At 42.8% G+C, this 15,551-nt stretch overlaps 1 protein-coding gene and 1 long non-coding RNA gene across 16 annotated transcripts in view; one reads left to right on the top strand and one right to left on the bottom strand.

The window, feature by feature from the left end:
• LOC118400605 (E3 ubiquitin-protein ligase rnf213-alpha-like) overlaps nucleotides 1-15,551 on the bottom strand; it is a 50,301-nt gene that overhangs the window by 5,065 nt on the left and 29,685 nt on the right. For 8 of the 15 annotated variants that reach the window (XM_052474000.1, XM_052474003.1, XM_052474001.1 and 5 more), the window contains exons 27-45: nucleotides 15,337-15,521; nucleotides 15,091-15,246; nucleotides 11,100-14,702; nucleotides 10,875-11,005; nucleotides 10,676-10,771; nucleotides 10,409-10,533; nucleotides 10,157-10,279; nucleotides 9,729-10,024; nucleotides 8,738-8,882; nucleotides 8,311-8,446; nucleotides 7,988-8,179; nucleotides 7,769-7,899; nucleotides 7,047-7,204; nucleotides 6,402-6,611; nucleotides 4,907-5,094; nucleotides 2,314-2,434; nucleotides 1,948-2,048; nucleotides 1,531-1,710; nucleotides 1,279-1,445 (exon numbers count right to left, since the gene is read on the bottom strand). In XM_052474000.1, the coding sequence (XP_052329960.1) occupies nucleotides 1,279-1,445; nucleotides 1,531-1,710; nucleotides 1,948-2,048; nucleotides 2,314-2,434; nucleotides 4,907-5,094; nucleotides 6,402-6,611; nucleotides 7,047-7,204; nucleotides 7,769-7,899; nucleotides 7,988-8,179; nucleotides 8,311-8,446; nucleotides 8,738-8,882; nucleotides 9,729-10,024; nucleotides 10,157-10,279; nucleotides 10,409-10,533; nucleotides 10,676-10,771; nucleotides 10,875-11,005; nucleotides 11,100-14,702; nucleotides 15,091-15,246; nucleotides 15,337-15,521 (6,444 nt within the window). Of the gene's footprint in view, nucleotides 1-1,278; nucleotides 1,446-1,530; nucleotides 1,711-1,947; nucleotides 2,049-2,313; nucleotides 2,435-4,906; nucleotides 5,095-6,401; nucleotides 6,612-7,046; nucleotides 7,205-7,768; nucleotides 7,900-7,987; nucleotides 8,180-8,310; nucleotides 8,447-8,737; nucleotides 8,883-9,485; nucleotides 9,620-9,728; nucleotides 10,025-10,156; nucleotides 10,280-10,408; nucleotides 10,534-10,675; nucleotides 10,772-10,874; nucleotides 11,006-11,099; nucleotides 14,703-15,090; nucleotides 15,247-15,336; nucleotides 15,522-15,551 lie in introns of all 15 variants that reach the window. The other 7 variants (XM_052474007.1, XM_052474009.1, XM_052474011.1 and 4 more) reach the window with 7 other exon arrangements.
• Nucleotides 8,877-9,973, top strand: LOC127910391 (uncharacterized). Its single transcript, XR_008074645.1, has 4 exons — nucleotides 8,877-9,026; nucleotides 9,189-9,350; nucleotides 9,503-9,664; nucleotides 9,827-9,973. It is a non-coding gene; the product is annotated as an uncharacterized LOC127910391 (long non-coding RNA).

Below are 15,551 nucleotides of genomic sequence, written 5' to 3'. Positions count from 1 at the left end.
ATTAAGAAGGAAAGAAATTCCACAAATTAACTTTTAACAAGACACACCTGTTAATTATAATGCATTCCAGGTGACTATTTTATGAAGGTGGCTGAGAGAATGCCAAGTGTGTGCAAAGCTGTTATCAAGGCAAAGGGTGGCTATTTCGAAGAATCTCAAATATAAAATATATTTTGATTTGTTTAACACTTTTCCGGGTTACTACATGATTCCATGAGTATTATTTGTTTCCTATGAACACCGGATTTTCAGCATTTATTTTTTTAAATTATGAAAAATACAACATTCCAAAATAGTAAAAATAAATAAAAACCCTGGAATGTGTAGGTGTGTCCAAACTGTTTTTGGATTAACAAGAACGAGGAGACAGCCTACAGGGAGGAGGTGAGGGTGTCAGGAAAATAACCTCTCACTCAACGTCAACAATACAAAGGAGATGATCGTGGACTTCAGGAAACAGCAGAGGGAGCACCCCCCATTCCACATCGATGGGACAGTAATGGAGAAGGTGGAAGTTTTAAGTTCCTTGGCGTGCACATCACAGGCAAACTGAAATGGTCCACCCACACAGACAGTGTGGTGAAGAAGGCACAACAGCGCCTCTTCAACCTCGAGAGGCTGAAGAAATGTGGCTTGTCACCTAAAACCCTCACAAACTTCTACATATGCACAATCGAGAGCATCCTGTCGGGCTGTATCACCCACCGCCTGGTACGGCAACTGCACCGCCCTCAACCACAAGGCTCTCCAGATGGTAGTGCGGTCTGCAGATCACCGGGGGCAAACTACCTGCCCTCCAGGACATCTACAGCCCCCGATGTCACAGGAAGGACAAAAAAGATCATCAAGGACAACAACCAACTGAGCCACTACCTGTTCAACCCGCTATCATCCAGAAGGCGAGGTCAGTAAAGGTGCATCAAAGCTGGGACCGAGAGACTGAAAAACAGCTTCTATCTCAAGGCCATCAGACTGTTAAACTGCCATCATTAACATAGAGAGGCTGCTGCCAACATGCAGACTCAAATCACTGGTCACTTTAATAATGGTATCACTAGTCACTTTAAATAATGCCACTTTAATAATGTTTACATATCCTACATTACTCATGTAGTCGTTGTGAATTTGTTAGATTACTTGTTAGATATTACTGCACTGTCGGACTAGAAGCACAAGCATTTCGCTACACTCGCATTAACATCTGCTAACCATGTATGTGACCAATACAATTTGATTTGAGTTGGTACTGTATATACGTGTGTGTGTTTGGGGGGGTACCTCTGATGAGTGGAATCGGGTCTGTCTCGACCATGAAGAAGGACAACAGCTGCAGGATGACACCCTTTGATGGGGGGATGTTGTCCTTGAAGCACACAGTAGTGACGAGGTTTATGAAAAACGCACTGCAACTCCGTCTGAACTGGCCATTTAGGGTGATGGAAGTTCTGCAAAACCATAGGAGACAGATTAGACACTCACTGAGAAAGTACTGTCCCGGTATCCATAGTCAAAACTGTAAAACACACCCACCGTACGTCTTCAGACACTTTCACCTCAAAGTCATCTGGGACTTCCTGTTTGCACATGGGGCAGTACGTCTGGCCCACGTTGACACGTCTTCTGACACAGGTCAGACAGAAAATATGGTGACAGGGCAGGTCCACGGGGTCCTCTGGTTCCCCCATACACACAGGGCACTGGAGATCAAACCTAAGTGAAACAACATATGGTAATACCATCAAATTCTGTATACCCCTTACAGAAAAACCACATGATTTCACATGTGGAAAATCTCATTTAAAATGTTTTTGGAACACTTTAAATGTGTTCACATGTAAAATGAATGTGTTCTTTCCATAAGGGACAGCTTATCAGCGACAGCAAATAACATAGAGAAATTATATGAATACCATTTAGGACAAAATAAAGAAACCAATTGCACCTTACTTGCAAATAAGATCACTTGCTCCTTTCTTGCATGACTTCAGTATTTTAATGACGGCTGCAAAGGGTTCCTCAGATTTGACGTCTGAATCTTTTGACAGAATCTGTCATACAAGATACAAATAGCAGTCCAATAAATGAAGTAGCCCTTTTCTGCAGTCTAATAACCTAGTGGCCTCATAGAACTGTTTACAAAGCTCAAGATCACATAGGGCAAATTAAGTCTGAAGGGTGTGAAACCTCAAATATGGGATGAAAATAAACCATACATAAGAAAAGACTTAGAGTACAAATGCGAAAATGGTGATATAGAATATTGTTCAGTGGCATGTTAAGTTAGTCAAAACAAAATATACCAGATAAACTTACTTTGCCTAAGGTACGAGTGTGATCAAGGACCAGAGGCTTGAGCTCCCTCTCCTCAAACTCAAAGCCTAGCAGCATGTGTTCCACAAACAGAGAGAGGATGCAGATGTGGTTCCAATTATTACTGGAAACAGAAACAAGGACAAATCGTTATTAATTCTGGGGGTATTAGATATATCTGGGATAAGTACAAATACATTGTAATAAAAGTTTATCATACAGAAAAACTAAAATATTTTTCTTAAAAGTCTACATCAAAAAGAAAGGTCAAAGACGCAGCCAAACTCACAAATGAATACAGGTATTCATATACAGTGCCTTCAGAAAGTATTCATACCCCTTGACTTATTCCACATTTTGTTCTGTTACAGCCTGAATTCAAAATGGATTAAATATGATTTTATTTCCCTCATCTACACACAGTACACCATAATGACTTAAATATAAAAAATAATCTTGAAAATGAAATACAGAAATATCTAATTTACATAAGTATTCACACCTCTGAGATCATACATGTTAGAATCACCTTTGGCAGCAATTACAGCTGTAAGTCTTTCTGGCTAAGTCTCTTTGCACACCTAGATCGTACAATATTTACACAATATAATTTTTTTAAGTCTTCAAGCTCTGTCAAGTTGGGTGGTTGTTGATCATTGCTAGACCGCCATTTTCAAGTCTTGCCGTAGATTTTCAGCTGATTTAAGTCCCAACTGTAACTTGGCCACTTGGAACATTCACTGTCTTCTTAGTAAGCAACTCCAGTGTATATTTGGCCTTGTGTTTTAAGTTATTGTCCTGCTGAAAGTTGAATTAATCTCCCAGTGTCTTGTGGAAAGCAGACTGAACCAGGTTTCCCTCTAGGATTTTGCCTGTGCTTATCTCTATTCCATTTCTTTTTATCCTAAAGAACTCCTCAGTCCTTAACCATTTCAAGCATACCCATAACATGATGCAGCCACCACCATGCTTGAACATATTAAGATAGGTTCTCAGTGATGTGCTTTGTTGGATTTGCCCCAAACATAACGCATTGTATTCAGGACATAAAGTTCATTTCTTTGCCAATTGTTTTAATTATGTTTTACTTTGTGCCTTATTGAAAACAGGATGCATGTTTGGAATATTTGTATTTTGTACAGGCTTCCTTATTTTCACTCTGTCAATTGTGATAGAATAATTATGTATTTACATGATTTATTTGATATTAATTGTTAACAATTAATATGTAACTAATTGTAAGACATTTCTGTCCTACAAATGCTGTGTTTTTATGGTCTCCACTCTAGTTCCCTGCAGCTAATCTGGGCGCATGATCACTAGAGATGGCAAATGAGTTAACGACTGCATTGCATAGACAAGAATGTGTTTTACTCGGGATAGTTTAGGAGTAGAACAATCCCTCATTGTCTCAAAATCATCCTTGCAACTGGGAAACTAAGCCAGGGTGGAGTTAAGACAACAACCCCCTGCAGATAACGACCGAATGAACCCAGAGTGGCTTATGATGCCTCTTGATCTGAATGGGAGGGGTGGAACCAGCCATGACTAAGCCTTCTTAGTGTCGGATATATAAAAAACTCTGCATTTCTGTAAAGGTGAGGCTGCTCGGCCCAACAGTCAAGAGTGTTGGTTTGACTAGTTTCATTATTGCAATAATTAATCGATATTAAATAAAGATGATTGTTTGAAGAAATGACAAAGTCTCTCTCAATATGAATTTCCACAACACATTTAGGTTAGTATTGTGGAGTAACTACAATGTTGTTCCATCCTCAGTTTTCTCCTATCACAGCCATTCAACTCTGTAACTGTTTTAAAGTCCCCAATGGCCTCATGGTGAAATCCCTGAGCCACAGGCGGTTTCCTTTTAGTCTGGCAACTGAGTTAGGAAGGACGCTTGTATCTTTGTTGTGGCTGGTTGTATTGATACACCAACGAAAGCCTAATTAATAACTTCACAATCCCCAAAGGGATATTTCATTTCTGCTTTTAAAAAAATCCATCTACCAATAGGTTCCCTTCTTTGCGAGGCATGGGAGACCTCCCTGGTGTTTGTGGTTGAATCTGTGTTTGATATTCACTGCTTGATTGAGGGATATTACAGATAATTGTATGTGTGGGGTACAGAGATGAGGAAGTCATTCAAAAATCATGTTAAACACTATTATTGAATACAGAGTGAGTCCATGCAATTTGTTATGTGACTAATAATGACTCCTGAACTTATGTAGGCTTGCCATAATGAAGGAGTTGAATAGTTATTGGCTCAAGACATTTCAGCTATTCATTCTAAATTAACTTCTAAAACCATAATTCCACTTTGACATTATGGGGTATTGTGTGTAGGCCAGTGACACAAAATCTCAATTTAATCCATTTTTAATTCAGGCTGTAACACAACAAAATGTCAAGGGGTGGGAATCATTTCTGAAGGCACTGTAACTGCTGCTGCTTGTTTTTTGAATATCATGTGTTCTTGCGTTATTGTATCAAAAAAGTTTTTCTTCAGAATTGTATAATAAAATAAAAAGTCTACTTTCAAAAAGTCTAATGTTTGGCTCTCTCTAATCTTTCAAATGGCAATTTCTCTCACCGGATGTAGTTAAACATTTCCTGGCTCCTCTCTCCATACTGCCTCAGGCTTCCCTGGGAGCAGACCAGCTCCATAGACCCCTGCAGTCTTTTCACCTGCGTCAGCCAGTCTTGGCACTGGGTATTAGAGTCCAACGCAGGAGGCCCCAGCTGCTCAACACAGGCAACTGCTGCGTACACGTCCAGAACCTGTTGTTAGAGTGAGGCAGAGAAATGGTTACTAAAGCAATAACACAAGAGGAGGTCTGGCACAACGTGATGCGGTTGATCACTAGGAACAAGCCACAGGCGGACTGATCACAACGTGATGCGGTCGATCACTAGGAACAAGCCACAGGCGGACTGATCACAACGTGATGCGGTCGATCACTAGGAACAAGCCACAGGCGGACTGATCACAACGTGATGCGGTCGATCACTAGGAACAAGCCACAGGCGGACTGATCACAACGTGATGCGGTCGATCACTAGGAACAAGCCACAGGCGGACTGATCACAACGTGATGCGGTCGATCACTAGGAACAAGCCACAGGCGGACTGATCACAACGTGATGCGGTCGATCACTAGGAACAAGCCACAGGCGGACTGATCACAACGTGATGCGGTCGATCACTAGGAACAAGCCACAGGCGGACTGATCACAACGTGATGCGGTCGATCACTAGGAACAAGCCACAGGCGGACTGATCACAACGTGATGCGGTCGATCACTAGGAACAAGCTAGGAACAAGCCAGGCGGACTGACTCGGACAACGTGATGCGGTCGATCACTAGGAACAAGCGTGATGCGGGATCACTAGGAACAAGCCAGGCAAGCCACAGGCGGACTGATCAGCCACACGTGATGCGGTCGATCACTAGGAACAAGCCACAGGCGGACTGATCACAACGTGATGCGGTCGATCACTAGGAACAAGCCACAGGCGGACTGATCACAACGTGATGCGGTCGATCACTAGGAACAAGCCACAGGCGGACTGATCACAACGTGATGCGGTCGATCACTAGGCGGGAACAAGCGATCACAGAACAAGCGGACTGATCACAACGTGATGCGGTCGATCACTAGGAACAAGCCACAGGCGGACTGATCACAACGTGATGCGGTCGATCACTAGGAACAAGCCACAGGCGGACTGATCACAACGTGATGCGGTCGATCACTAGGAACAAGCCACAGGCGGACTGATCACAACGTGATGCGGTCGATCACTAGGAACAAGCCACAGGCGGACTGATCAAAACGTGATGCGGTCGATCACTAGGAACAAGCCACAAGCCACGGCTGGAACACACTTTTGACCAATCAGATTGCTTGGCCGGAACGAACCATTTCATAATATGACATTTCTAATAGCATGTAGGAAGCCTCCTTTCAATACACTGGTAAAAGTTCAACTACTATCATGCACTCATAAACACAAACATTTTGCCCCTAAACACGGATTTCACATAACTAAATGTAGCAGTGTGTGGAAAATCTCTGAACCTACCATCACTGGGCTATCCGTCACTTGTGGGTTTCGCTGCAAGTGAAGGGCCACCTGTGGCTGCAGGGACATCATCCTGGACAGGTTCTGAAGGCGGGTGCGGTACATGTGGTAGGCCGAGTGGATCAGGGGTATGGATGGAATCTCTTCACTTGGAGCTTTTCGTCGCCTCCGGAGCTCATTCACACAGCTGTTCAGGGCGTCACACAGAAGCTGGGAAGAGTGTTACATATTCATTAAGATTACCTAATTGATGTGTAGGCATATTATATCAAATCTGACTATAAATATGAATTACCCATTCCTAAATGGAGGCTAATATTGTGTTTAGATGGTAGGAGGTAGACAGCAAACCGGATGTCATTGTTTTCTATGAGATAAATGCCGTTGACAGGAATCTTTTGCCATCTGCCGTAGCATTGCCTTCTACCGGATGTTGATTTGCACTGTTTGTTTACTGCAATCGCAATAGTAATGCATAGCGTCGTGCTGGCTTGCTTTTGCTGTCACCCTCTTATTTGCTTTCTTGTCCTACTATGCCGACAATATTGCATTAATTTTTTTGCATCCCTCGTCTAATTGCAGCATTACCGCTTTGTTCGATTTACTATTTGTATGAACATGTTGAAGAACTGTGCAATAACTTACCTTTAACTCCCCCGCTGAAGACACTTTCATCGTCATGGCAATGAAATCCTGCAGGTACCTTTGAAAAAATTCCCTCTGCATTTTTTCATCCATCGTAGCCATATACTGACCAAGGGGGATTTTCGGAAAGAATTCCTCGAACTGCCTAGGACTGTGTCCTTCAGAGAAAAATGTTGTGAAGTTTATGCAAGTTCTGCAACTAAAAATACTGTAAGTGAGTGATCAGAGTTAAGAAACACACAAACATAGTGAAAACCTTTCTAATGTTTCAGATCATTGTTTAAGCAATAAGGCCCGAGGGGGTGTGTGGTATATGGCCAATTGACCACGGCTAAGGGATGTTTTTATGCACAACGCAACAGCCCTTAGCAGTGGTATTTTTGGGCAAATATCACAAACGGGGACACCCAATTGGGACACCCAATCACGCCCGGATGTGATACAGCCTGGATTCGTACCAGGGACTGTAGTGACACCTCTTGCACTGAGATAAAGTGTCTTAGACCACTGCGCCACTTGGGAGTGCTTATATACCACGGTTTTCAACCAATCAGCATTCAGGGTTTGATCCACCCAGTTCACATTAACACACATACTACAGCAAATTAAGAACTTTAAGACACACTTATCATTTGAGTCTCCCTTGGTAAGTTTTGATAACTGCATTTAAGAACAATTTAAATGTATCTTTCAGAAAAAAAAGAAGGCATTGGATTATTTACTTTCGTACTGCTGAGTTTGCATCATTAGTTCATCCAGGGTATCTCTGATCCTCCAGCTGAAGGGCATACTGGAGCGCATGGTCCTCTCAGCTGTGATATGGCTCTGTACCAGAATGGTCTTAGACTCGGAACTGTAGGAATTACACAAATACAGTGTGTTGGACCTCGTGGTAACACATAAATACCCTTGCTACATCGCACATGAACAAAACCACCTACTTGGAATCCACTTTGACAAGAGGAATATCAAGCATCTCGTTGTTGCCGAATATCTCCAGCCACAGTTTCTTGACTTCTTCCCCACAGTTGACGTCTAGGAGGAGGTCCAGATTACAGTCCCTGTCGATAACTGAGACCAACTGAGCCAAAACGGGTGTGACCACTGCTTGGATTTTCTTCCACAGAGTTTGTCTGGGGAACACATACAGCATATGGACAGACTATACTCCTAAACGATGAGAACAAATTATCATTTGAACATGAATGAAATGATGGACTTTATGTGAGCTGAGTTAACAGTGCAGTATCATTGATTAACATACGTGAAAGTTCCCCCCTCTTGAAGAGCATTGATGTTGGATGCCTCTGTTAACACCCAGTTCTTGGGGGAGGGGATGTTTCTCTCGTGGTTCTCCAGAAGAGAGTGAAGGCGGCTCCTCAGGGTTTTCAGGAACACAGCTTTAGGGCACAATACCGAGATCAAGTATATCAATACATGTAAAAGTCTATTAACTTTGGCTATATTATTGGCTTGCCGTTACGATCTGAGCTAAGTCTGTCTCGGGCCAAAAATGTCTAAACAAAATTCAACACATAGATCTAGAACCCCTCATGTAATAAAATGAATATTGTAATAAAAGTAATAACATTTTGTAATAAAAGTTCTAGATCTGGACTTTAACCATTGAAACAGTGCTTGGTTCTTGGAGCTACAGTAAAACACTGGAATACTGTGGGTTAGTTCCTAACCTTTCAGGTCCTCATTATCTTCCATAAGTGTTAGCAGGATCTCCACCCTCCTGGTGCTGAGAGCTCCACTGTCCTCCTGATCTCTGAGCATGCTTACTGCACTCTGCACACAGCTTCGCACTAGATCTGTGACTTCAAACACAGCCTATAACAACAACAACATGCTCAGATGAATAACACTCACCCATACCTATAAACGTTATGCAAACGTATGCAACATTTAGTACATCCATGTTTTTGATTGCTTCATCAAACACCACCATTATACTTACAGAGTGCTCTGGTGCAGGTGGTTGGAAGTCTGTGTCTGTATCGGGTTGCATTGCTTCATCAAACACCACCATTATACTTACAGAGTGCTCTGGTGCAGGTGGTTGGAAGTCTGTGTCTGTATCGGTTTGCATTGCTTCATCAAACACCACCATTATACTTACAGAGTGCTCTGGTGCAGGTGGTTGGAAGTCTGTGTCTGTATCGGTTTGCATTGCTTCATCAAACACCACCATTATACTTACAGAGTGCTCTGGTGCAGGTGGTTGGAAGTCTGTGTCTGTATCGGTTTGCATTGCTTCATCAAACACCACCATTATACTTACAGAGTGCTCTGGTGCAGGTGAAGTCTGTGTCTGTATCGGTTTGCATTCATCAAACACCACCATTATACTTACAGAGTGCTCTGGTGCAGGTGGTTGAAGTCTGTGTCTGTATCGGTTTGCATTGCTTCATCAAACACTACCATTATACTTACAGAGTGCTCTGGTGCAGGTGGTTGGAAGTCTGTGTCTGTATCGGTTTGCATTGCTTCATCAAACACCACCATTATACTTACAGAGTGCTCTGGTGCAGGTGGTTGGAAGTCTGTGTCTGTATCGGTTTGCATTGCTTCATCAAACACCACCATTATACTTACAGAGTGCTCTGGTGCAGGTGGTTGGAAGTCTGTGTCTCTATCGGGTTGCATTGCTTCATCAAACACCACCATTATACTTACAGAGTGCTCTGGTGCAGGTGGTTGGAAGTCTGTGTCTCTATCGGGTTGCATTGCTTCATCAAACACCACCATTATACTTACAGAGTGCTCTGGTGCAGGTGGTTGGAAGTCTGTGTCTGTATCGGGTTGCATTGCTTCATCAAACACCACCATTATACTTACAGAGTGCTCTGGTGCAGGTGGTTGGAAGTCTGTGTCTGTATCGGTTTGCATTGCTTCATCAAACACCACCATTATACTTACAGAGTGCTCTGGTGCAGGTGGTTGGAAGTCTGTGTCTCTATCGGTTTGCATTGCTTCATCAAAAAAGAAAGTCATGAAAACTGTTACTTTCAAACAATTATTTTCAGTTATTTCTAATTGAAAATAATTGTTATTAACTATGGCATTAGTGCTAATGAGTGTAATAGCAATTCAAGTTAATTTACCATAACAGGGCTCTTTCATGTCCTCAAACAGTTGGCTGATGGGTAGGTTTCTCAGGAACTGGACATCTGATACAAACTCTTTGGATCTTCTAAGGTCATCAATGTGAACTGATTTCCAGGGTCCTTTGCAAAAACAAAGTGGATGGAACTTGCTCTTCAACATTGAAAACATTTCAGAATGGATATCATTTTCTCTGTGGAGTGCTAGGTCATATTATCATATCAGCATGTAATACAACATTTAAATCTCACCTCCATGGAATCCAACATAGGAGGTTCCACCTTCAATTCGAGGCAGTTTGGTAACGAAGTACACAAACACCCTTCCATTGCCACCATTAGCTTTTGGTTTGTTGATTTCATTTATGGATGAATACCTATAGAGATAAAAAACAAAAAAGTTTAAATTAAAAAAAGGACACAAAAAACTACACTATATATATAACAGGATCTTGCAAATCTATCCCACTAGTTAGTATCCAATAGTTGTGATGACAAGTCCAAAAAGAAAAGACTCACTTGGCAGATGCAAGAATGTTCATGCTCTGGGAAGCCTCATCATAGTCAGTTTGGATGATGAGGACTTTGTCGGCAGAGGTAGAGTCAAGAAATTGTCTAGAGAGGGAACAAAGTTATTTTCTAATATCTTTCTCAAGAATGATCTACACAGTAACACTAATACAAATGTAAAAAAACAAGCTGAACTTTTGAAGCAGACCTGATTTCTTTGAGGAAGGAGTGCTCTGTGTCAAACTGTTGCAGTGAGAGCAGCTTGATGTCGCAAAGCTCTGTGATATTCTGGAGCTGTTTTATATCTCCTGCTGTCAATTGCCGGGAAAACGTTGTGACCTTCACAAAGAGCCAAAAGATATGTGAGAAGAATACAAGATGCATTCCAATGCAATCCAAATTCTTCAAAATATAAAATAGTCAAGAGAATTACCTCTGTAAAGTGGGCATGGCACCATTCCTCCAGCCGTGTGTGAGATGCAATGAAGTCAGCCAGGGATTTGTGCTTCTGCTCCTCAAAATATATTTGTGTCAGTTTCTCTATCTCAACATCAGACAATTTGGTCCCATCCAGACGAATGACAGAATCTGGAGTGGCACAGTTCAGCATGATGAACTTGGCTTCATCCAGGACTCTTCTTTGAGGGTCAGAAATGTCAGATTCATCTTTCATCTTCTCTGTAACTTGTAGGACTACAGAGGAGCATGTGTCTGAGTGGTAGCCAATGAAGACATCCGTTGGAAGATATCTGTTTGTCTTGGATTGCTGGCTTTTCAAAGAGACAAACACTTTGACCCATTCCTGAAGTTGTTTGACAATCTCCTTCCCTTCATTCTTGAGGACAGTGTTGATGTCCAGGTAGTGCTTCTCCAGTCTGTTTATCAAGGGAATCGGGAACTGTGTGTAGACCACCTCCTTCTCTTCAATGACAATAAGCCTGAATTTTTTGTGAACTCTGCACTTCACACGATGGGTTCCCAATCCAAGATCGACATACTTCTGACCCCCAAGTGAAACATAGTATTGGTTGAGAGCGTCATAGAGACTTTCGTACAGATTCTGAAGGTTCAGAAGCACAACAGTCTGGCCAGTTTCCATGCAGATCTTCACTCTGTTGATATTTCTGCAGATCTGAGTGTACTCTTGATCCTTTGGGAAGCTGGAACCAAAGATGATCTCTGGATGGCTCTGGTCTGAGAAGAATGTCTGCTGGAGAATCTGGAGGGCGGCATAGTTTTTGGTGAGGACAAGAAGGTATCGGCACTCCTCGTCTTGGCAAATTGGAATTATGTTTTGTTTCACTAGATCAATAGTGCTGATCCCATCCAAATCAGGTTTATTCAATTTGCCCCACAGCTGTTTGGTGAATATGTACACCGCATCCACATCATCCCTTCCACTGAAGTTCCTCAGGACTGCTTCAATGATTTGGTTCACACCAGGGCTCTGCTTAGAGATCTTGGTGATGGCAAACATCATCTTGACCAGACTGTAGTAATCACGTAAGCCGAAAAACCCGTTGCCTTTCTTGCAACTCTTCATATATGCTTTGGCAAAGGGTTTGAAGAGGTGCTTAACCTTCTCCAGAATCATCTTGTCAGATGAGCATATACCTTTCGCACTTTCGAATAGCTCATTCTGGTCTGGGTCACCACGGGACACAAAGAGGCCTCTGTTCATCTTTGCAGGGTCCAAGGCCCAATTGGAGATACCAATGAATCCAACCCTCTTATGGGGCAATGGCTCGTCATCAATGCAGCCTTCCTCCAGTAAGGGGTGCAGTGTTTTCAGAGGCATTTTGGGGGAGTCTTCTGCTAATCCGATCTCATCTAGCACAACAACAGAGATGTACTCCTCCAAATTCTTGCTCTCTTGGAAACGGGCACATTGCTTGAATGTGTTGATGATTCCCTCTGGTGTGGAGTGAGGGCTGCACTGGAAGGATACCAGATGAATTTGTTTCAGTCTTTTGTACAGCTCGGAATGTGCAGCTTGGCCCTGCATGGCATCTGCAACCAGAGTTTTGGCCAGAGATTTGGAGCTCCCAGGCTTGCCAACCAAAAACAGGGGGATTCGTAGCTCAATGCAGATCACCATCATGAAGACATTCTCTTTCAAAGCCTTGTTTCTCGCTATTGTCTCTCCCATTGGGACCCCACTTAGGAGAAGATCCTGCATGAGTGAGATTTCCTGCTTCATTTTTTGGGGGAGGACACGGGGAAAGAATTTGCAGATTTCTTTCTGGTACTCACCTTTTGTCTCTAAACAGGCTTGATAACACACACCAACAGCCATCAACAGCGACCAATCAACTGGATCACTAGCAGGTGGGGGTACCTGGTCACGCCTGTTCCTCTCCCCCCGGGGTTGTTTCTGGAAGAGTGCCCTTAACTCTTCAGAAAACATTGAGTGGTTCTTATAGAACCACACAAAAACTTGCATGCAGCGCTCCACATCCCTGAGACTGACAAAGCTGCATTCGTCTTTCCTCTGTCGCATAAATCTCTGCGATGACGACAGTACATCAGTGATCAACTTGATGGATACTCGTTTGATTGAATTTTTTCCCACAACTCTCTGCACAATCTGCAGGATGTACATTTTCTCTGTGTGGTCATTGAGTTGTCCAAAGTCCCACACCAGAGGAATCATGCTCGGGGGCAGCACTTGGACCCTATACACCAGCTGCCGAAGAGGGATTGATCCAAGTCTTTCTTCAGTTTCTTCAGCTCGTACCCTGTAACCCAAACCAGCTTTCTCCAGCCTCTTGATCATCTCATCTGTGTGTTTCCTGTAAGGGTTGCATGCAGCAATGATCTGCAGTCCAGTTTGGTAGCCAAGTTGTTGTCCTTGCACAGTGTTGTCACACAGGATCTCCTTAATGCTGCTTATAGCTTCCGTGGTATTAGCTTCATCAAGGAAAAGAACAGAATCAAAACCATGTTTCTCCTTATTGGCAACCGCAACAGCCTCTGCCTCGTGCACTCTGGTGTAGATCATGTCAGATGTAGTTCCTCCGTGAACTTTGACCAGTTTCATGTTCTCGGTGGGCGCTCCACTCCTTCTCAACTCACACAGGAACTTGATGAGTCGTGTCTTCCCACAACCAGTCTCCCCCATTATGATGACTGGAATGCCACATCTGAACCTCATATGAATTGCCATCATCTTCAGTATGTTGTCGGTGGTGAGTTCATATGTTTCATCAGGGTCTGTTGGCCACTTGATCCCCAGCACGTTACATAGACGCACAATCTTATCTGCCCGAGAAAGTTGGTCAAAGTCAATGTTAAATGGAACTCTTTGACGTCTGAGGCCATTGTACAGATCTTTGGTCATAATGTTTCTCTTGATCACCACATTTGTTGATGGATTAATGGCATCAACCCCATTCTTCTTGTTCTCCCGTAGGTGAAATCCAATGAAGGTCATGGATGCATGGTCATCATTGAAGAAGATATATGGATGCGGTTCTGATTCCCATCTCTTTCGAATGAGGAACGGGGCTAGATCCCTTTCGTTGAGTCCATTGAGGTCCATCTGCTGCCTCCCATGGCTCTGGTCAGTGATGCAGAGAGATGGAGTGGCAAAGTCCTTGGCCATCAAGATCATGAAGTCAACCACAAAGTTTCTGAATCCCCTAAGAGTGTCTCCAATGAACTGAAAGTTGCAGAAGGCCGATGTCTCACAGTCTAGCAACTGAAGATTGAGGAACCAGGCAAAGTTCCTCAGCTCTGCCCAGGACGGATCACTTATGCCACAGTAGATGAAGAGCATTTGAAGGCACTCTGCATGAGTTCCTTCAACTCTTTGGTAGGTGAAGCTGTCAAGATTCTCACCCCTATGGAACCGTGTTAAATACTGGTATGGTCTTTGAAAGGCCTCGCTCCTAAAACACTGGTCATCCATGAGTGGGTCTTCACTTTTCAGCTCTGGATCATCTCCATTTCTCATTTCCAACCACATAACCTCTTTTGGGGGACGGCAGAAGACCTTTGGAAAGACCTCAAAGAGAGGAACGTGTCCCATCGGATCCTAGACAGACAAATACATGCCATATTAAGTATTTTGACAAACCCTATCTACACAACACAAATGGGACATCTAACACAAAAAGTATATAATAACTAGTTTTACGATATACTACAATTGCTGTGTGAAAACCATGTTAATGCTAGCCGTAGGTGACCGTATCTAAGTAAACAAAGCCAAATATTTGGTTGTAGACTCCACCCCATAGGGATGACTTTCAAGGTAAAGAAAAGATTACGTGATTTTGTAATTTGGGTGATGTATCCCCTTCAATATCGAGTTATAATTGAATGTTGACACGCTAGCCACTCGTGGTTTGGTAGGGACATTTAACTGTATACATCCAACCGTTTCACATGACATGACAAAATACAAATAGATTGTCACTTACAGCTCTTGAGGCAGATCTGGGCAGTTCATGTGTGGATTGTAGTGTCTCGATGACATACAAGTCCTTGCTGCTGCATTTCCACATTAGCCCATCCGAATCGGCCAGGTAACGCAGGAAGAACAGTTTGAACAGAAATTCATGCAGTCCTTTCTGTACCTGAATAACATAGATAGCAAGCATATAAAGCACTTGAAACAGAAAATATATAAACATTTTCAATATCTTAACAATACTAAGTATCCTTACTGAGGATGTGACATCAAAATGAAAGACTTTGTGTTCCTTCTTCTCTGGTGTGGCAAACAAGGACCGAAGAATGATATGCTCATCAACCTTGGGCTCAATTAAGCGAATGCATTTGTGGAATGTGGTTCCTATTCTCATGGTTCCCTCCAGTTTATCATACAACCTTTGTATGTACAGAGATTTTCCTGCGGATAAATAAAACATTTGATTCAGCT

The sequence above is a fragment of the Oncorhynchus keta genome, chromosome 21 (genome assembly GCF_023373465.1).
Source record: "Oncorhynchus keta strain PuntledgeMale-10-30-2019 chromosome 21, Oket_V2, whole genome shotgun sequence".
NCBI classification, from domain to species: Eukaryota; Metazoa; Chordata; class Actinopteri; order Salmoniformes; family Salmonidae; genus Oncorhynchus; species Oncorhynchus keta.
The sequence above is the reverse complement of the archived record's forward strand: the minus strand, read 5'-3'. Positions and strand labels throughout refer to the sequence as shown.